At 41.5% G+C, this 22,296-nt stretch overlaps 1 protein-coding gene across 1 annotated transcript in view; it reads right to left on the bottom strand.

The window, feature by feature from the left end:
* Window positions 1–388: 388 nt before the first annotated feature.
* Window positions 389–22,296, bottom strand: part of CPE (carboxypeptidase E) — a 94,584-nt gene continuing 72,676 nt past the window's right edge. The window contains exons 7-9 of the mRNA XM_069744189.1: window positions 9,848–9,947; window positions 6,801–6,919; window positions 389–3,160 (exon numbers count right to left, since the gene is read on the bottom strand). Of these exons, the coding sequence (XP_069600290.1) occupies window positions 3,062–3,160; window positions 6,801–6,919; window positions 9,848–9,947 (318 nt within the window). The 3' untranslated portion in view covers window positions 389–3,061. The remainder of the gene's footprint in view (window positions 3,161–6,800; window positions 6,920–9,847; window positions 9,948–22,296) is intronic.

Genomic DNA, 22,296 nt, shown 5'->3' with positions numbered 1-22,296 from the left:
ATTTTCCCCACTGTTTATTTTCATATTTCCATTAGGGAGGTTTCCTACAAACATGAAAAACAGACAGCACTGGGAGGCAGCTTGAGTGCCATCAGTGTGCTGAGTTTTTTCTGGACTCAGAGACTTTCATGAGGGATGTTGAACCATAACTGGTATCAAAATCAAACAAAAAAAACACTTCTTATCAGCACTAGAAATTGTAAAGGCTAACGTTTAGACAAAAATTAGACATGTGAAAGGTGCCTTACCCATTATTTTTTTTTCCATTGGAAACCTAATTTATTGAGGACTGTGCTCCGATCCCTTATCATTACATACAGCACAAAATCTTGTTTCCAGATCTGAATTATTGCTTCATGTTGTAAGTATAGCTAAAAGTCATCAAACGTTGTTTGGAAATAAAGTAATATTTTATAATACAGTAATGAAATAACATACACCGAGAACATGTAGCAAACGACTACACAAATAGACACAAATATGTGCAGACGAAGAGCCTTGAAAGCAGATATATCTACATTGGCTTTACACAAGAATATCTGGCAGTGCATAATCGGGGATGGGACATTTAATTTATTAACATGTCAAAAATGTCTGTTCTTGTAGAAGAGTATGGACCATTTAACACAACGATGTTCAACACTGGTTCACTGTGCTCTGATAAAGGCAATGGTTGTATGAACATACTGTATAATCTGTAGTAAAATATTATTATACAACGGCCATAGATAGTCATTTATTAAATGAAGGAACCATACAAGTATAGCTATTACACAGAACATCAACTCACTGATGGTTGGTAATGATAAATCCAACACTCCAGCCTGCCATGCTCCCCCATGATGCTGGACTATGTATTATATTAAGGCCTTGTTCACATGTGATGCTAGTACCGCAACACTACTACTTTGTAGCTTAGATAGCTCTTATGGCAGATTGATGCTGTGGGTCTATCTGTTTTGGGGATATTTACAACCAGTGTGCACAAAAAAAACAGTGGAAATATCGTGAATATGCACATTATAGATGATGCATAGGCCCTGTGATTTATTACCTAGGTTGGTCAAATATATATCCCAGTCCAACACTGAGCAGTGCTAGGCACCGTTCATATCTATATTGAGTATTTAAAGAGGTTCCTGCTGCCTTAAAATATTGGAAAGGCGGATCATTGACATGTCGAATAGTATGATCCACTGACTATGGGGTCCATTGAGTTTCTGTCATTAGAACAGCCATTATACCTTTCTGTGCTGTTTTGCCTGGCATTATTTTGTAGAGCTTGCATCAGAGGATTAGGATCCTCATCAAAAGATGTGAACACAGTCTTAAATTTAAAAAAATTCGGTAACGTGTTATGTATTTATTCTTGTGTCCTAGCTTCACAATCCATATAAAACCGTGATTCTCAGGTTACCAACATTACAGTTTTCTAGTATAGACAGAATCCCCACCTATCTGTGCAGTGGTATGGCCCATTATTGTATAGCCAGTTATGAAGAGGGTGTTATAAATACGGTAAGATTTTATTTCCTGTTTATCTTGTGTTGCCTATTTATTCTTGTGTCCTAGCTTCACACTACTTATAAAACAAAAATTCTCAGGTTACTGAGATTACATTTTTTAATATAGACAGATCTCCTGCCTATCTGTGCAGTGGTTTGGTCCATTATTGTACAGCCAGTTAGGGAGAGATGTCCTTTTTATTATGGAACTGGCCACTGTACACATATAAGGGTTGATGCAAAGACAGTAAGATTTTTTCCTATTTTCCCTGTTTATCCGGCTTTATCTATTCTTGTAACCTGGCTTCATCCTCCATATAAGACAGCAATTCTCAGTTTTCTGAAATCATTTTTTAATATAGACAGAAGCCCTACCTGCACACATATAACAGGGGATAAAAATACAGATATAATAGAAAGCGATGCCAGCTCACCCCTTCAATCGCTTCAGTTTTCATTGGAGATCCCAGTACTGTGCTTTGAAGACCGAGATAGTCAGCTGTAGCGGCTTGTAGATCAGTACAATCCAGTAGATTAAAATCAAATTTCTTTATTATAAATCCTTTAAAATCACATCATTAATGTGCAATAAAAACCTTCAACACGTTTCAAGCATTATAGGCATCCTTAGTACCTTCATGCTTAAGGACACTCATTCTGTTCCAAACACAACCGCTACAGTTGACTATCGCAGTGTTAGAAACACAGCAAAACAAATTCTGCTTTATGATTTTGAGTACAAAGCAATGATCTTTTTAAAAAAAACAAAAAAAACAGTAAACTACAAAAACAAGATATAAAACTTTTTATATTGCCCTGTATGAAATTGTATGGAAAAGGTGAACCTTTCTACTTAGTCCAGCAACATGGTATAACTAGGAGAAGCCATCGATGGTCTAAACATGTGATTATTTCTTAACTTGTGTGCTGCTTGCAGTAGCTTATAACCTAAGTAATAATGTAGAATTGCCTAGGTTCTTTTTTGGAGGCAGTGTCAATACATTATAATATTCTGAGCTAAAGGATAAGAAATTACAATATTGGATTTCCTCTTCCAGGACCCACAAGAAGAGTAGCTGACATCATCCCTACATACAAACTGCCAAGATATTTTTGGCAACGGCTGTGCTATATATTATTGTGTAAACTAATATGAACTCTACAACACATGGCTTAAACATAGAATATTGCATTTCGACTTCCACGGCTTTATTCTTGACTCTTGACATTGGGTAGAAAACTCTAAACTGTTGCTCAAACATTGCGATATACTCACAGATTTGTTGTGCCAAGTTCTACGGTAACCCTAGCTGAAAGCCTAGCAGTTAGAAAGAGTGCAGATTCCTATCCAGATCATCACAGAAACAAAATAAACAGGTTGAAAGTTCAAAATTACACATTATCCAATATCTATAGGAATGTGCATCTATAACATGCACGTAAGGATACACAGTATATGCCTTGTTGTATACACCCATTCCTATAAATACATAGTCCACATTACTGCATACCAATTCAACATATAATTTAATTTAATATGAGGGGGAAAATCATCTTCAAAAATTCAGAGTTTGAGACATCATCTTCCACCATTCCATTAGCTCTTCCTTCTCTTCCTCCTTCCTCTCTGATAATGATTCCAGATCAAAATCAATCTGTTTTAATGTAAAAATGAATATAAGTTAATATACTAAGTCTTCATAATGACATTGTGATAAAATACATAGAACTGGAATAATCACGAAATCGAGACAAAAAAACACAAAACATAAAGTAGTAAAGAAAATGCAAAGATGGGCTAGAGAAGCACTAAGAACCATAAGCATGAGGAGAAATCGACTATAATTAGGGCCAAAATAACATTTCAGCGTACCCTATCCACAGACCCATGAGCATCATTCAGACGTCTATGTTATATCTGTGTTTGATGTGGATAGAACACATATCCATTATTGTCTATAAGCATATTCACATATCCTTTTTTATGGAGATACACTACCGTTCAAAAGTTTAGGGTCACCCAGACAATTTTTGTTTTCCATGAAAACTCATAGTTTTGTTAATCAAATGAGTTGCCAAATGAATTGAAAGTCTAGTCCATGCATTGACAAGGTTCAAAAAAAAGATTTTTATTTGAAATAATAATTTTCTCCTTCAAACTTTGCTTTCGTCAAAGAATGCTCCCTTTCTCAAACTACAGACTCTAATGTACTTGTCTTGTTGCTCAGTTGTGCAGCGAGGCCTCCCACTTCTCTTTCTACTCTGATTAGAGCCTGTTTGTGCTCTCCTCTGAAGGAAGTAGTACACACCGTTGTAGGAAGTCTTCAGTTTCTTGGCAATTTCTCACATGGAATAGCCTTCATTTCTAAGAACAAGAATAGACTGTCGAGTTTCACATGAAAGTTCTTTTTTCTGGCCATTTTGAAAGAGTGGAACCAACAAATGTAATGCTCCAGATTCTTCACTAGCTCAAAGGAAGGTCAGGTTTATAGGTTCTCTAATCAGCCAAACTGTTTTCAGCTGTACTAACATACTTGCACAAGGGTTTTCAAGGGTATTCTAACCATCCATTAGCCTTCTTACACAGTTAGCAAACACAAAGTACCATAAGAACACTGGAGTGATGGTTGATGGAAATGGGCCTTGTTACGTGTTACGGAACCACTCAGCACCCAGAATATGTTGTGCAGTTATATGTATGTATAATAGGTTCCATGTGAGATGCATGTCCCTAATGCATCAGCCCACAGGCTGCGCCCCTGGGCAGAGGGGACACGATATTCCCCTTTTGTCTGCGCCCACCTTTGTAATTCCCACAGTAAATATCGGCAGGCTCCGGCCACCTGCGGCTATTGTAATGTATGTCTGGCCTGCCGCTTTTCTATTGGCCTGCCCTCTGTATCTGTGTGATATATTCTGTGTCCTGTGAGTAAAGTGTTGTCAGGCTGGAAATACGTGGAGAAGCAGTGATCTTTTATATGCGCCCATGTAACCAAGCAATTCCAGCTAGCGTCCTTCATTCAGACTCCAGCCAAAGCAGAGTGGACCTCCTGAAACATGGGGTGGTACTGAAAGAGGTACCCCAGCTTGGTAGACCCCGTTACAGGCCTCTATACACCTAGGAAGATATTGCATTACAAACCAGACATTTCCAGCTAGAATAGTCATTTACCACAGTAACAATGTATAGAGTGTATTTCTGAATCATTTAAGAAAAAACTTTTCTTTCAAAAATGAGGAAATTTCTAAGTGACCCTAAATTTTGGATGGTAGTGTATAGTCTGCCAAAAAAACTGATACAAATATCCTATTTTGATATCATATAGCATTTGTTCATCATTGATAGGAAGGAGAACCTTGGAAAAACAGATGCCAAACTAATGATAAAAACTTACTCACAGATCAAAAATGAAAGAAAAGTGGATCCAGAGACACTAATGAAAAAAAGTTCTGTTAAGACTTTAGGGTATCTGTAGTTTGATACTTGCAAATTTTATTCAAGATTTTGATATGAATTTTCCATAGAGTTCATTCATTGCAACGAGAGTGAACCCTATGACAAAATCATATCAAAATTTTGGATAAAATCCACATGAAACCAACCGAATTTTGCACAAATATCTGATATGTTGTGGATTTGAAAATCGCCACTATATATCAATGTTGTATAAAATTTCACGTAGATGAGATTTTCAAACTAAGCATTAAAAATCTGCAGAAGATATAATACCTGTTGTAGCAAAGCCAGGTAGGACTGGGTTAAACCCTAGAATTGCAGATATTGATTAGATGCACCTGGCTAGCTTTGAATAAGAACCAGGAAATGTGTTCACCTGGTGTCAATCTGCTGGATGTTGAGCAGATTGTAGTGTGTTGAAACTGGTGAGTGACCAAGAAAAATGTGAGCTGTAGCTGGGAGAGACAAGCCAAAGTTTCATTGAATGGAAACTGCACAAATCAGCTTGGAAAGCTGAGCAGTCTGTGTGTTGGAGCTGCAGAGTAACGTGTGGAAGCTTCAGCCTGTTCAGTGAAACTGTGCGTGGAGTTGAACACTTCTGTTTGGCTCTGGAAGCTGCTGGAGCTCAGGCTGAAGGTGATACCGAAACTGGTAGGACTGTACCTTTTCTGTGTATAAAGCCTGTTCCGTGAGAAAGGACTGTTCTGGTGAGCCCACACTGACATATATGTACCTGCTGAATGAATTGTATATTTGCTGTTTTACCTTTGTGCCCAGTAGAGTTTGTACCGGCAGAATGACTAACAGAGGCAACACAAGAGCCAAAAATACATTCATCTGAATGTACTGAAATGGTAACAAATTTTCTGTACAGATTTCCTACTTTGGATTTGTATTTTACATTCACATTTGCTTGATGTGGATTTACCGTGGATTTTACTCTATGCACTGCAAAGGGTGAAATGTGAAAATCCATTGGTAAATTAATTATACAATTTTAAAATCTGCATGACAGGTCAATTTCTGATGTGTATTTCTCCTGCAATATGCGGATAAAATTTCATCCACTTTGTTGCGGTCATAATATGCTTGGTAGACCACCAGACAGAAAATATGCATTGTATCCATCATATGTGAACACCATCCCAGTGTATGTTCAGACACAGCATACATATTGCATTTTTTTTACCAGATACCTTCAAAATTATGGTTAAAATGCATAATTGTTGCTAGCATTTCCAAAATAAATAAAACAGAGTCATGAAGAGATCTTGGGCTATACAGTGACTTTGGCCAAACGACATAAAGATTGCAATGTCTCTTAAAATCGCACATGACGTGAAGTGTGATGGGGTTAAAATCTCACTGTTCTGTTGCAGTACATTGAATCACAGGTTATAATGTAATCACTTTTAGTTTCTTTAGTTGCGATTTAGCAGCGCCACATGCAATCCGGGCAGCCTAGGTAAGTATTATAGGAACACAGGAATTATTTAACTTGCCATGATTCAGATTCTTACATACAGAATTAGTTTTGGCTTGTTTCCACAAGAAATTTTCGCTATAAATGCTTGTGACCTTCATAGTTTATATACAAGTATTAGCATAAGCTGATCCCAATAGTAGGGACATGGTCCTCTATGTCCCCAGTACAGAGTTGGCTGTGTATGTATGATGCCTGTCAGTAATAGCGTACAAACAATAAAAAAAGAGTGATTCCGCATATTATCCATGTTATGTCAGGGAACACCTCATATGGTTTCATAAAAACAGACTGCTCCTCTAACACTTGATGTTAGTGCGTAATTTGTACAAAATTCCCAGGGCCAGTTACTTACCTTAGTGGCAGGGCTATAAGCCACAGCTACCTTTTTAGTGATCGCAAGGAACCCTGGAGCTGAGGCTGTGACTTTGTAGTTCCCAGGAGAGAGGAGCCTCCAGTAATCACCATCTTTAGCTTGGGTTAAAAGAAAAAAATGAGAGTAAGAAAAGAGAAAATCCATTAAAGAGAATCTGACAGGAGAAGCATTATTGCAGCCGAGCATGTTATACTCTGAAATGCTGTGGTAAACTCATTTTCACCCCCTAATGACCGCCAGTACGATTTTTTACTGACCTGAGATATAAGAGAATAGTCTCCCCATACAGGTGACAATCCAGAAGCTGTCGGCTGTACACTACACGCTGACAACTTGGTGCATCAGCCACGATTAGTGTTGGCAATGTCCATAACTGTTTAACCCCTTAGATGCTGCGGTCAATAGTGACTACATCATCTAAATGGTTAACAGAGTGTGGGGGATCCCTCTTTAACCCCATCGCACCCTGAGCTCATGATTCTGTGGTCTTCATGTTTGCAATGGCAATTCACAGCCAAATAGCGGCCTTCGAGTCTCCCCGCTACAGTGGCCTGTTCAGAAGTTAACGACATTTAAGTGGCAAAAATACATTTTTTCATTCCTGTCATGCCACTTTGCATTCATTCCTAACATCACCTGAAGGGTTAATAAACTACCTGACAGCAGTTTCCAATATGTGGAGGGGTGCGGTTTTTAAAATGATATCACTTTTGGAGATTTTCCAATATCTAGGACTCCAAAAGTCACTTCAAACCTGGATAGGTCCTTCAAAAAAATACGTTTTGTAAACTTCCTTGAAAAAATGAAATATGACTGCTTTTAAACCTACTAAAAGGCGAACAAAATAAAGTTACATTTTACAAATGGTGCTGATGTAAAGCAGACATGAGGGAAATGTAATCTATTGATGTTTTGTGTGGTATGGCTATCTGGATTAAAAGGATAATCATGCAAAGTTTGAAAATTGCAATTTTGTTTCCATTTTCGTCAAATTTCTGATTTTATTTTATAAATATATAAAAATATATAGACATACATTTTCCATTAACATAAAGTACAACATGTCATGAAAAAACAAACTCAAAATCATTGGGATCTTGTTAAAGCATTCCAGAGTTATTACCACGTAAAGCGACACTGGTCACATTTAAAAAATTTGGCCCGGTCACTAAGGGGTTAAAATTATTTTGAAAAGCCGTCCAGGGATGATATGTCTCAGATGACTAATCAGAGGTAGGCCACCATGTCTTCTCCCCGCCCTCTCTGTATATACAGAGAAACCTATCAGTCAAGGGAAAGGGCTACCAGTGACCTGACACAGACCAGTCATCAAAGATGGCCTCAACCAGCTGTACAAAATGTGCTTTCTCTGTAACTTCACTGTGTTTCAGAGTAACAATTATAATAATAACTATTATTATTATTACATGGATGCAATAGTGCAGCCGGACTCTGATTCATTCTGCCTGTAGCCAGAGGCTACAATATATCTGCTGTGGTTTCCACCTTCCTCTTCTGTATGATGAGGAGATTTCAAACAGAGGTGGCCGCTCTTTTAAAACATCATTGACCTGTCATTCCAAGACTGGAGGCAGGGAGAGGACCCACGGAATCACAGACGGGGAGGAGATGCCCCTGTGAACCAAAATCTAGTTAGCAGAAAACTTCAAGTGGTGATTAAAGGGAACAGGTTGACCATTATGAGATAAGACCACCACCTTTCAGCCCTAATATGTAGCATTATTTTATGCTGTATATGCCTCCAATCTTGCCGGCAAGACAAGAAAAAGACCTTTTATGATGCTCACATATGGGGGGTCCAGCCCGATGGGCATCGCTGGTCTTGGTCTGGCGCCTTCCTCCATCTAGCAATGCCGTCCTCCTTCTTGCTTCCTGTGGAAGATGCGTCCATACATCATCCACAGAGTATCCTCGGCACCGCGCTCCTGCGCAAGCGTACTTCTCTGGCCTGTCGAGGGCAGATCAAAGTACTGCAGTGTGCAGGCACCAGTAAAGGTCAAAGAGCCCTGGTGCATGAGCACTGCAGCACTTTACTCTGCCCTGGCCAGGGCAGAGAAGTATGCCTGCATAGGAGCGTGATGTCGGGAACACTATGTGGATGATGTAGGGCGAATCATCCACATGAAGCAAGAAGGAGGACAGCATCACAAAAAGAAGGGAAGCACTGGAAAGTGCACCGGACCAAGACCAGCAACACCCAATGTACCTGACCGCCCCATAGGTGAGCATCATAAAAGGTCTTTTTCTGGTCTTGCAAGCCGGATTTGGGGGCATACATACAGCATATCAGAATGCTGTGTATAAGGGCAGAAAGGTACTGTTCTAACCTCATATGGTACAAACCTGGTGACAAGTTCCCTTTACAGAAGAACCACAAAGCATTTCTTCACCAAAGGTATCAATTTAATCAGTATTACAGCCATGTATTTACTTTACATTGCAAAATTGTGCTGACAGGTCCTCTTAGTGCTTCCCACCTGCTTGGTTCCCATCTAACTCTAACAAGACAGCTGCCAATCAAAGATGAGGGGGGAGAATAGAGGGAAAACAAGCAGGTGGAAAGGTGTAGCTAAATGTTTGGCCACACCATGATGCACCAAGCACTTGTACTTAGAACAGTCATCCTGTGCTGACAGAGACCCTTTAAATGCACCATCCCACCTACTTATTTCTCTTTATTTCTGCTTTTTTTCTGGTTCTATTAAGTCAGAGCTGTCAATCAATCAAGAGCGGGATGGAAGTAGAATGAAAACAAGTAAGTGTTTACACCTGTAGTTAAAAGTTTGGCCACGCCATGATATACCGAGTGCGTGCACTTAACAGTCATTATGTGCTAACAGACTCCATATCAGCTGGAGGTTATTCTGGTCAATATTTTGCAATTGAAAGATTTGCACTTTTTATCAGTATTTTGGGTCAGCTCTCGCTCAATACTGACATGTCAATGTCCTTTGGACAGACTAATTTATTCTAACCTAGACCTTGTGAAGAAGACTGTTTAGTACCTGAAGTCACATCGTGGTTGATTCCATCCACAGATATCGTTGCATTAGCAATTGGATTTCCTTGATGATCTTTGACAAATCCTTTTACCCCACGATGCACCTAAAAAATAAATACGCATTTCTTTCCATTGGATTACACAGATAATAGTACTGTTAAAATCCATTAGCACCGTATCATGCAAAATAGCTTGTAGTGGTAGGCTGTTTTTTTTTTATTTGTTTAAATAACTGCCATTTTAATTTTTATTTATTTATTACAATAAATCAATAGATGATGTACAATTAAGAAACTTTGTAATAGATCTTATCAGAGAAATCTGCTTCTCTCCCCCAGGACTGATCATTCATTCTCAATAATCTCAATTCACAGGTTAAATCGGTCTTCAGTGATTATAACAGCCTTTAACATACAGTTCTATGGAGAGCAGAGTGGGGACAATAGGAAGCAGTTACAGTGAAACACAGACAATTCTGCTGCCAGTTCTCCTGAAAAGAGGGTATGTGCACCCCACATCTTTTTCACATGGATTACGTCCTGAAAATGCCTGAAAAAGAGCTATCTAAATGCTGAAAAGAATAAACATAAACATTTCTATGTAAAGACGACTCGCTGTGTATATGTTTAGGCTTTTGCACATCTTTTAACTGCTTACAGATTCCTAAAATATCAAAGCTGTTAAAAGAAGTGAGCAGATTATTTTTCAGGTGTTTTTCTGTTTGGAAGATGCTCCAAACTTGCTTTACAAATCAATAAGAAGGCTTAAAAAAAGAAACAAAAAAGCTTCATCAAAGAAAAATGCTAGTATTTCCTGTAATAAAAAAAATAAAAGGTGGGAGAAACACTTAAAAATGCCTTGCTTGTACTTTTTTTTCATATTTTTCCAACATCTGGCTGCATACAAGGACTCGAAGAGAGAAAGGAGACACTCTAGTGAAGCAAAGTATTCACAAATAAAAAAAAAGGATGGGCAGCACAGTCACTCAGTGGTTATCACTGCAGTCCAAAGACATACTGATATGGAACTTCGATTGTGAGCTGTGGAATGTGATAGCGCTAGATAAGCTAATTTAGAAGTCTTGTGCTATGGTCATAACACCACCAATGACCTTCAGGCAGAGTCGTATCTAGAGGGGGCAGTCAGCGGGGAAGAAGTCGGGCTTCCCCGTGTTTTCCTGTCCAGTGTTGGTCCAGTGTTTTCCCCGGCGGCTGCATTCTGCCGCCCCCCGGACTGGGAGTCCAGCGTTCCCTGTGACAGCTGTCAAGCTGACATCCAGCACAGAGAACCTGCAGCACACCGGCTCCCAGGGATAAATTGTACTCCTGTCTTACAGATGCGAGTACAATTAAAGCTCTGATCGCTTGGTCAGTCCGAAGTGATCAGGTCATGTGATCACGCTGCTGACGGCATTCGCCCGCGCTGCAAAGGCACACATTGGTGGTAAGTGTTTCAGTGGAGCTGAAGACACCAAAGATTAAGTGAACGGGGGGGAAGCTTTAGTGTGGGGATGGGGAAATTTGCAGTGGGGATGGGGAAATTTAATGTGTGGTGGGAGATTTGGAGTGGAGATGAGGGGATTTAATGCGTGGGGGGAGATTTGGAGTAGGGATGGGGCATTTAAAGTGTGGGGGGAGATTTGGAGTGGAGATGGGGAGAGTTAATGTGTGGGGGAAAATTGGGAGGGGGATGGGGATTTAATATGTGGGGGGAGATTTGGAGTGGGGATGGTGAGATTTAATGTGTGTGGGGAGATTTGAAGTGGGGATGGAGGATTTAATGTGTGGGGGTTTGAGGACACAAAATGAGGAGCAAAGGGGGAGATGTAGGGCATGTATGAGGAAACAGTATGGGGGCATGTGTGATGAAACAGTACAGGGGAATGGGGGTCATGGATGAGGAAACAGTATGGGTGAATGGAGGGCATGTATGATGAAACTGTATGGGGGGTTTGTTGAAGACACAGTATTGTGAGTGGGGGATGGGTGCAGACAGTATGGGGAGCGAACAGGGGAATGTATGAGGACACAGTATGGGGAGTGAGGGTGATGGGATGTGTGCAGACACAGTATGGGGAGTTGAAGGTATGTGTTAGCATGCAGTTTAGAGAGTGAGGGGGTAAATATATAAGACAGTAGGGTGAACAGTGGGATGTGACAGGAGGCAGTATGAGGAGGGAGAGGAAGAGTTTGAGGAGACAGTATGGGGGGAGGAAAGTGAGTGGGCACAGAATAGAGACTGAGTAGTGGGGTTGTAGCATGGAGGGACAGTGTAAGGGTACAGCCAGGATGGGACAGTATACCAAGGGGGAGGAGTATGATGAGAGAGTACAGTATAAATACTGGGCTCTATAGGGAGGGCACAGTGTGACAGTACAATGTAAAGAGCATGCACCATAAGAGGGACAGTGTGGGGGTCATATTTTGTACAGACAATATAGTGAGGGGCAATCATTTATTCAGGAACTCAGCGTAGGGCAGATATTTTTTATTCAAGAGCATTATAATGACACTTCTATCTTTAAGGGTGTTCTGTGAGGTTGTGCTGCAGAAGACCGGAGAAGATGAAAGTCTGCAGTGACAGCTGTGGATGAGAAAACTCATCATGGGGTCTGGACAAGATGACAAAAAGAAGGAGAACGACTCCAGAGATGACGCCATCTATAAGGTACCTGGATGTAAATATTATTTGTGATACTGACTGTGACAATGTATGGATTAGACCACAGACAAATATTCCAACTTCCACTATTTCAGATCGTATTTAAAACGCGTTTCGATTCTCGTGCGGAAATCGTTGGCATATAGGAATCAGGAATCTTTCTCAGGCACATCTAAAGAAACATGTTATTCAACAATCTGCAATAAAAGGAGTTGCAATAGATATGTGCAAACGGCACCTGAGGAAGTTAACGCGAAATACCGTATGTATCATGGCGCAATGGGTATACAGCAGCATTAAATGGCTTGTCTAGCCTTAGGTTACAAATCTGCAGCCACTCTATGTGATTGCAGACTTGTGAATCCTCAGATAACGTGCGCTGTGATTCTCCGGCATTGGATGTGCATACATGCGGTTATGTGCAGACCAGATGTGCGTGGCCTCGTTCCATGCAAGTATATGACCGACATGTCTAGTCGTAATGTGGTTGGAAGTATGCAAATCACATATTTGCGGTCACATGACTGCTTCCATCCGGCGTGGGAGAATTATCACAGTGCGCAGTGTGCTTGATGTGAGGATTCACAATCTCAAGTCACATAGGGTGACTGCAGACTTGTACCCTAAGGCCGGACAACCCCTTTAATGGTTGTTACTATATATTCATTTAATTATTTATTGGGAGAGTGAACCTTTTAGTTGTTACTAGTTTTGGATCATGCGAACCTGTCATTATTGTATTGCTCCCCTTTTCGTGCCTATATATTATATTGTACCCTCTGATCTATTGAATGTATTGTAGCATTTATTGCTATGTTTTGAATTTTATGCTTTGAATTGGTGTATATAAATCACTATTAGTGATGAGCAAGCATGCTCGGATGAGGCTTGTTTGCTAACCCGAGTGTCTTTGGCGTGCTCAAAAACTATTTTCACGTCCCTGAGGCTGCATGTCTCGTGGCTGTTCGACAGCTGCAACATATGTGGGGATTGCCTAACAGACAATTAATGCTGTTGATTAGGGTTGAGCGACTTTTACTTTTATAGGATCGGGTCGGGTTTCACGAAACCCGACTTTTTCAAAAGTCGGGTCGAGTGAAATCGGCCGATCCTATAAAAAAGTCGGGGTCGGGGTCGGCCGAAACTCAAAACCCAATGCAGTGCATTGGATTTCCAATGGTTCCCAGGGTCTGAAGGAGAGGAAACTCTCCTTCAGGCCCTGTGATCCATATTTAAGTGTAAAATAAAGAATTAAAATAAAAAATATCGCTATACTCACCCTCGGACGCGCCCTGGTACTAACCGGGAACCTTCTTTCCTTCGAATCAGCGCTTGCAGGACCTTGCGGTGACGTCGCGGCTTGTGATTGGTTGCGCGACTGCCCATGTGACCGTTTGCGCGACCAATCACAAGCCGCGATGTCACCGCAAGGTCCTGCAAGCGCTGATTCTTAGGAAGGAAGGCTGCCGGAAAAAAGCAGGGCGCGTCCGAGGGTGAGTACATTCCTATTAGGTATATACTCACCCTCGGACGCGCCCTGCTTCTTTCCGGCAGCCTTCCTTCCTAAGAATCAGCGCTTGCAGGACCTTGCGGTGACATCGCGGCTTGTGATTGGTCGCGCGAGCGGTCACATGGGCGGTCGCGCGACCAATCACAAGCCGCGACGTCACCGCAAGGTCCTGCAAGCGCTGATTCGAAGGAAGGAAGGCTGCCGGTTAGTACCAGGGCGCGTCAGAGGGTGAGTATAGCGATATTTTTTATTTTAATTCTTTATTTTACACTTAAATATGGATACCGATTTCCGATATTGCAAATATATCGGAACTCGGTATCGGAATTCCGATACTAGATTCAGAAGATCGCCGACCTCATGGCCGACCCCACACAGGGGTCGGGTCGGGTTTCATGAAACCCGACTTTGCCAAAAGTCGGCGACTTCTGAAAATGGCCGACCCGTTTCGCTCAACCCTACTGTTGATAATTTAGTCCAATAATTATTTTTTTATTGAAATATTATGAATTTTGAGGTTTATTTAAATCAGTGTTTATTATTATTATATTTAGCTCATAGAATATATTAAACTAGTGTCAGGCAGTTGCTACAAAGGCAAATAAAATAATGGGATGCATTAAAAGAGGCATAGATGCTCATGAGGAGAACATAATTTTACCTCTATACAAGTCACTAGTTCGACCACACTTAGAATACTGTGCACAGTTCTGGTCTCCGGTGTATAAGAAAGACATAGCTGAACTAGAGCGGGTGCAGAGAAGAGCGACCAAGGTTATTAGAGGACTGGGGGGTCTGCAATACCAAGATAGGTTATTACACTTGGGGCTATTTAGTTTGGGAAAACGAAGACTAAGGGGTGATCTTATTTTAATGTATAAATATATGAGGGGACAGTACAAAGACCTTTCTGATGATCTTTTTAATCATAGACCTGAAACAGGGACAAGGGGGCATCCTCTACGTTTGGAGGAAAAAAGGTTTAAGCATAATAACAGACGCGGATTCTTTACTGTAAGAGCAGTGAGACTATGGAACTCTCTGCCGTATGATGTTGTAATGAGAGATTCATTACTATAATTTAAGAGGGGACTGGATACCTTTCTGGAAAAGTATAATGTTACAGGTTATATATACTAGATTCCTTGATAGGGCGTTGATCCAGGGAACTAGTCTGATTGCCGTATGTGGAGTCGGGAAGGAATCTTTTTCCCCAATGTGGAGCTTACTCTTTGCCACACGGGTTTTTTTTGCCTTCCTCTGGATCAACATGTTAGGGCATGTTAGGTTAGGCTATGGGTTGAACTAGATGGACTTAAAGTCTTCCTTCAACCTTAATAACTATACTATATATAGGGGCAGCACGGTGGCGCAGTGGTTAGCACGGCAGCCTTGCAGCGCTGGGGTCCTGGGTTCTAATCCCACCCAGGACAACATCTGCAAAGAGTTTGTATGTTCTCTCCGTGTTTGCGTGGGTTTCCTCCGGGCACTCCGGTTTCCTCCCACATTCCAAAGACATACTGATAGGGATTCTAGATTGTGAGCCCCATCAGGGACAGTGATGATAATGTGTGCAAAACTGTAAAGCGCTGCGGAATATGTTAGCGCTATATAAAAATAAAGATTATTATTATTATTATTATTATACGATATATAGGAAAATTATTTATTCCACCATTTATTAGTCATGAACTATAGCCATAGTTGTTCTGTGAGCCAGTGATTGTGACACCCTATGTGTGGGTAATATGACTATATTATGGGTCACTTCAGCACCTCTTTGTTCTTCAGTAAGGGCTACTTCTCTCTTTGCAGTATTCACTATTGTAAGTAATTATTAGCAGCGATCCTCACCCTTTTCCCCTTTTTGTTATTGTAGTCTCAGTACATTCATTCAAAATAGGGTGGTCCCATATTTAGGGCTCATACATGCAGCCGCACGCTCCGCTCCGGGGTGCCGGGTGCAGCGCCGGGTATTGCCGTGCGAGACTCATCCGATTTGCTCGCAAGTGAGTATGAGCCCTTAGGCAATATATTTTCTACTGCAATAGTATGAATTCTATGGTTTTCTAATTTGTGTATTTAATTATTCATCATAGATTAAACTATTTATTGCTTTAGTTCAAGTATTACTGTAGAAGAAGGGAAATGCTCCAAAATGTATATCTCTATATAGAGATGTGTTTAGTGCATGTTTTATGTATATAACATTTATATATACACTAGATGGTGGCCCGATTCTAACGCATCGGGTATTCTAGAATATGCATGTCCACGTAGTATATTGCACAGCCCACGTAGTATATTGCCCAGCCACGTAGTATATTGCCCAGCCACGTAGTATATTGCCCAGCCACGTAGTATATTGCCCAGCCACGTAGTATATTGCCCAGCCACGTAGTATATTGCCCAGCCACGTAGTATATTGCCCAGCCATGTAGTATATTGCCCATTTACGTAGTATATTGCGCAGCCACGTAGTATATTGCCCAGTCACGTAGTATATTGCGCAGCCACGTAGTATATTGCCCAGTGACGTAGTATATTGCCCAGTGACGTAGTATATTGCCCAGTGACGTAGTATATTGCCCAGTGACGTAGTATATTGCCCAGCCACAAAGTATATTGCTCAGTCACGTAGTATATTGCCCAGTGACGTAGTATATATTGCCCAGCCACATAGTATATTGCCCAGTGACGTAGAATATTGCGCAGCCAAGTAGTATATTGCCCAGTGATGTAGTATATTGCCCAGCCACATAGTATATTGCCCAGTGACGTAGTATATTGCGCAGCCACGTAGAATATTGCTCAGACACGTAGTATATTGCCCAGTGACGTAGTATATTGCGCAGCCCCGTAGTATATTGCCCAGCCATAGTATATTGCCCAGTCACGTAGTATATTGCGCAGCCACGTAATATATTGCCCAGCCACGTAGTATATTGCCCAGCCACACAGTATATTGCCCAGTCACGTAGTATATTGCGCAGCCACGTAGTATATTGCGCAGCCACGTAGTATATTGCCCAGCCACGTAGAAAATTGCCCAGTGACGTAGTATATTGCCCAGTGACGTAGTATATTGCCCAGTCACGTAGTATATTGCCCAGTGACGTAGTATATTGCCCAGCCACATAGTATATTGCCCAGTGACGTAGAATATTGCGCAGCCAAGTAGTATATTGCCCAGTGATGTAGTATATTGCCCAGCCACGTAGTATATTGCCCAGTGACGTAGTATATTGCCCAGTCACGTAGTATATTGCCCAGTGACGTAGTATATTGCCCAGCCACATAGTATATTGCCCAGTGACGTAGTATATTGCGCAGCCACGTAGAATATTGCCCAGCCACGTAATATATTGCCCAGTTACGTAGTATATTGCGCAGCCCCGTAGTATATTGCCCAGCCATAGTATATTGCCCAGTCACGTAGTATATTGCGCAGCCACATAGTATATTGCGCAGCCACGTAGTATATTGCTCAGTGACGTAGTATATTGCCCAGTGACGTAGTATATTGCCCAGCCACATAGTATATTGCCCAGTTACGTAGTATATTGCGCAGCCACATAGTATATTGCGCAGCCACTTAGTATATTGCCCAGTGATGTAGAATATTGCGCAGCCACGTAGTATATTGCCCAGTTACGTAGTATATTGCGCAGCCACGTAGTATATTGCACAGCCACATAGTATATTGCCCAGTCATGTAGTATATTGCGCAGCCACGTAGTATATTGCCCAGTCACGTAGTATATTGCCCAGTCACGTGGTATATTGCCCAGCCACGTAGTATATTGCCCAGTGACGTAGTATACAGCACAGAGCCACGTAGTATATTGCCCAGCCACATAGTATATTGCCCAGCCACGTAGTATATTGCCCAGCCACGTAGTATATTGCCCAGTGACGTAGTATATTGCCCAGTGACGTAGTATACAGCACAGAGCCACGTAGTATATTGCCCAGTGATGTAGTATATTGCCCAGCCACGAATTATATTGCACAGCGAAGTAGTATACAGCACAGAGCCGCGTAGTATATTGGCCAGTCACGTAGTATATTGCCCAGCTACGTAGTATATTGCCCAGCCAGGTTTGTCACAGGTGAAAAAATAAAAAATAAAAATATACTCACCTTTCCGAGGGAGCCCTTGCAGTCCACGGCAGGTTCCGGTCCCAGGGTTGATATTAGCGCAGGACTTGTGATGACGTCGCAGTCACATGACCGTGACGTCATGGCAGGTCTTTGTAGCGCAGGCACGCAGGGCCTGTGATGACGTCACGGTCACATGACCGTGACATCATGGCAGGTCCTTCTGCCACCGGAACCTGCAATGGAAGATGGCGGCCGGCGCGAGCTGCAACGGAGGGTGAGTATAGCAGGTTTTTTTTTTTTTTTAATTATTTTTAACATTACATTTTTTACTATTGATGCCGCATAGGCAGCATCAATAGTAAAACGTTGGTGACACACAGGGTTAATAGTGGCGGTAACGGAGTGCGTTACCCGCGGCATAACGTGGTCCGTTACCGCCGGCATTAACCCTGTGTTAGCGGTGACCGGAGGGGAGTATGCGGGCGACAGGCACTGACTGCGGGGAGTAAGGAACGGCCATTTTCTTCCGGACTGTGCCCATCGATGATTGGTCGCGGCAGCCATGACAGGCAGCTGGCGAGACCAATCAGCGAATGAATAACCGTGACAGAAGGACAGACAGACAGACGGAAGTGACACTTAGACAATTATATAGTAGACTAGCTGAAGAGCCCGGCGTTGCCTGGGCATAGTAAATATCTGTGGTTAGTTATAGCACGTCACTTCTCTTATTTTCCCATCACACCTCTCATTTTCCCAATCACATCTTTCATTTTCCCCCTCACATCTCTCATTTTCTCCCTCACTCCTCTCATTCCCCCCTAACACTTGTCATTTCGACCTCACATCTGTCATTTTCCGATCACTCCACTATTTTCCCTCGCTCCTCTCATTTTGCACTCACACCTTTTCATTTTCACCTCACACCCCTCATTTTCACCTCAGTATATACATGTTTGCATCTCCCTTATATATAGTATACACCTGTATGTCATCTCCTGTATATAGTATATACCTGTATGTCATCTCCCCTGTATATAGTATATACCTGCTGTGTCATCTCCCCTGTATATAGTATATAGCTGTATGTCATCTTCTATATATAGTATATACCTGTATGTCATCTCCTTCTATATATAGTATATACCTGTATGTCATCTCCTCCTGTATATAGTATATATCTGTGTCATCTCCTCCTGTATATAGTATATACCTGTATGTCATCTTCTATATATAGCATATACCTGTATGTCATCTCTTCCTGTATATAGTACATACTTGTAGGTCATCTGCTCCTGTATATAGTATATACCTGTGTGTCATCTCCTCCTGTATATAGTTTATACCGGTATGTCATCTCCTCCTGTATATAGTTTATACCTGTATGTCATCTCCTCCTCTATATAGTATTTACCTGTGTGTCATCTCTCCTGTATATAGTATATATGTGTGTCATCTCCTCCTGTATATAGTATATACCTGTGTGTCATCTCCTCCTGTATATAGTATATACGTGTGTCATCTCCTCCTGTATATAGTATATACCTGTGTGTCATCTCCTCCTGTATATAGTATATACCTGTGTGTCATCTCCTCCTGTATTAGACCTCGTTCACACGTTATTTGGTCAGTATTTTTACCTCAGTATTTGTAAGCTAAATTGGCAGCCTGATAAATCCCCAGCCAACAGGAAGCCCTCCCCCTGGCAGTATATATTAGCTCACACATACACATAATAGACAGGTCATGTGACTGACAGCTGCCGTATTTCCTATATGGTACATTTGTTGCTCTTGTAGTTTGTCTGCTTATTAATCAGATTTTTATTTTTGAAGGCTAATACCAGACTTGTGTGTGTTTTAGGGCGAGTTTCGTTTGTCAAGTTGTGTGTGTTGAGTTGTGTGTGGCGACATGCATGTAGCGACTTTTGTGAGATGAGTTTTGTGTGGCAACATGCGTGTAGCAACTTTTTGTGTGTCGAGTTGCATGTGACAGGTTAGTGTAGCAAGTTGTGTGCAGCAAGTTTTGCGCATGGCGAGTTTTGCGCGTGGTGAGTTTTATGTCTGGTGCCTTTTGAGTATGTGCAAGTTTTGTGTGAGGCAACTTTTGCATGTGTTGCAAATTTTGTGCATGTGGCAATTTTTCCGCGTGTGCAAGTTTTGCGTGTGGCGAGTTTTCCATGAGGTGAGTTTTGCACTTGTGGCGAGTTTTGCGTGAGCCTAGTTTTTGCATGTGGTGAGTTTTGCGCGTGGCCAGTTTTGAGCGGCGACTTTTGTGTTTCGACTTTTATGTGGCGAGGTTGGTGTATGTGTGGTGAAATGTGTGCTGAGGGTGGTATATGTGTTCAAGCACGTGGTAGTGTGTGGCGCATTTTGTGTGTGTCCCCCTTGTTCACATCTGGCAGCTGTCAATTTGCCTCCAACACTTTTCCTTTCACTTTTCCCCATTATGTAGATAGGGGCAAAATTGTTTGGTGAATTGGAAAGCTCGGGGTTAAAATTTCACCTCACCTACGTAGCCTATGACGCTCTCAGGGTCCAGACGTGTGACTATGCAAAATTTTGTTTCTGTAGCTGCGACGGTGCAGATGCCAATCCCGGACATACACACATACACACACACACACACATACACACATTCATTCAGCTTTATATAGTAGATGTATGCCACATGGAGCAAAGCTCCCCCTTCCAGCCTGCTGTAAAACAAAGCTGCCATGAGCTAGAAAAACAAGTTTCATTTAGGACTGAGGGGATGTATCTTAGTGGACAATAGACCGTGACCTCATCCCCCACACCTGGGGCTGGACACACCTCTTTTAGTTGGTCACATATAAGGGACAAGACCGGGTGGTTCTCTCTTCTCTTGCCTTGCTGGATTCCTGGGACAAGGATGGACTTACACACATGGCTGAGTATACTAGGCCTCAGGGATAGCTGAGACATAGGTGCGAGGGCTGATATTTTATGTGTGATTTGGGTGATTTAGACAGGTAATTCAGGGTTGGTTTTTACTGTGTGATATTGTTATATTTTTGTATACTGTAGTGAGATTACTGTATTAGAGTTGTACATCCGTGTATTGTGTGTATATATATATATATATATATATATATTTATAGTCGCCAGCTTGGGTATAAATATATATGTATGTTATAGACTGCAGACTTGTGTGTGTGTGTGTGTAATAAATATCCTTTATTGTTACACTGTTTTGTCTCAGTTAGTATATAGTATAAGGAATAGATAACAGTTAGTGTATAGTATAAGGTAAAGATAACGTTGTGGTATTAAAGGGAACCTGTCACCTGAATTTGGCGGGACTGGTTTTGGGTCATATGGGCGGAGTTTTCGGGTGTTTGATTCACCCTTTCCTTACCCGCTGGCTGCATGCTGGCTGCAATATTGGATTGAAGTTCATTCTCTGTCCTCCATAGTACACGCCTGCGCAAAGCAATCTTGCCTTGTGCAGGCGTGTACTATGGAGGACAGAGAATGAACTTCAATCCAATATTGCAGCCAGCATGCAGCCAGCGGGTAAGGAAAGGGTGAATCAAACACCCGAAAACTCCGCCCATATGACCCAAAACCAGTCCCGCCAAATTCAGGTGACAGGTTCCCTTTAAGTGGATATTAATTATTAGTAGTCAATTTGGGCATTAATAGTTGGTATCGGACCTCAAGAGAGGTGTAGGAAGAGTTCCCCCTTTTGATACCATAAGTTTAGTAATTTGGGGGGGGGAAACCCTGACCTTTTACAATTACTTAGTGTAAAACCCAGTTACTTACATCTGGATCCTTTTTTTGATCAGTATTTCAATATATTTCAATAAACTGTTAATTTATTCTGCCTCGATCCAATTTATTCTCCAATATTGTTTTGTGACAATCTGAATATTTGCTGATTTATTCTCTTTCACTATTCGTACAATACAGCGCCTACTGTAGCTAGTACACTTAATAATCACAACATCGGGCTGCTATTTTGCAGCAAACACTTGAACACAATTCCCGGGCGGTGGGCGGAAAGCCACGCATTAATGATTGGGATGCTGTGTGTGAAATTCCCTTCATACTAGTTCTGTACTTTTAAAAAATTACGTGAAAACCGGCACAAAAAATGTATTGTGGCTAACATGAGACTTATCAAAGTGCTTTTTTTTTTTAAAAAAAAAGGCC

This window comes from Ranitomeya imitator, chromosome 1 (genome assembly GCF_032444005.1).
Source record: "Ranitomeya imitator isolate aRanImi1 chromosome 1, aRanImi1.pri, whole genome shotgun sequence".
Taxonomy (NCBI): domain Eukaryota; kingdom Metazoa; phylum Chordata; class Amphibia; order Anura; family Dendrobatidae; genus Ranitomeya; species Ranitomeya imitator.
The sequence above is the reverse complement of the archived record's forward strand: the minus strand, read 5'-3'. Positions and strand labels throughout refer to the sequence as shown.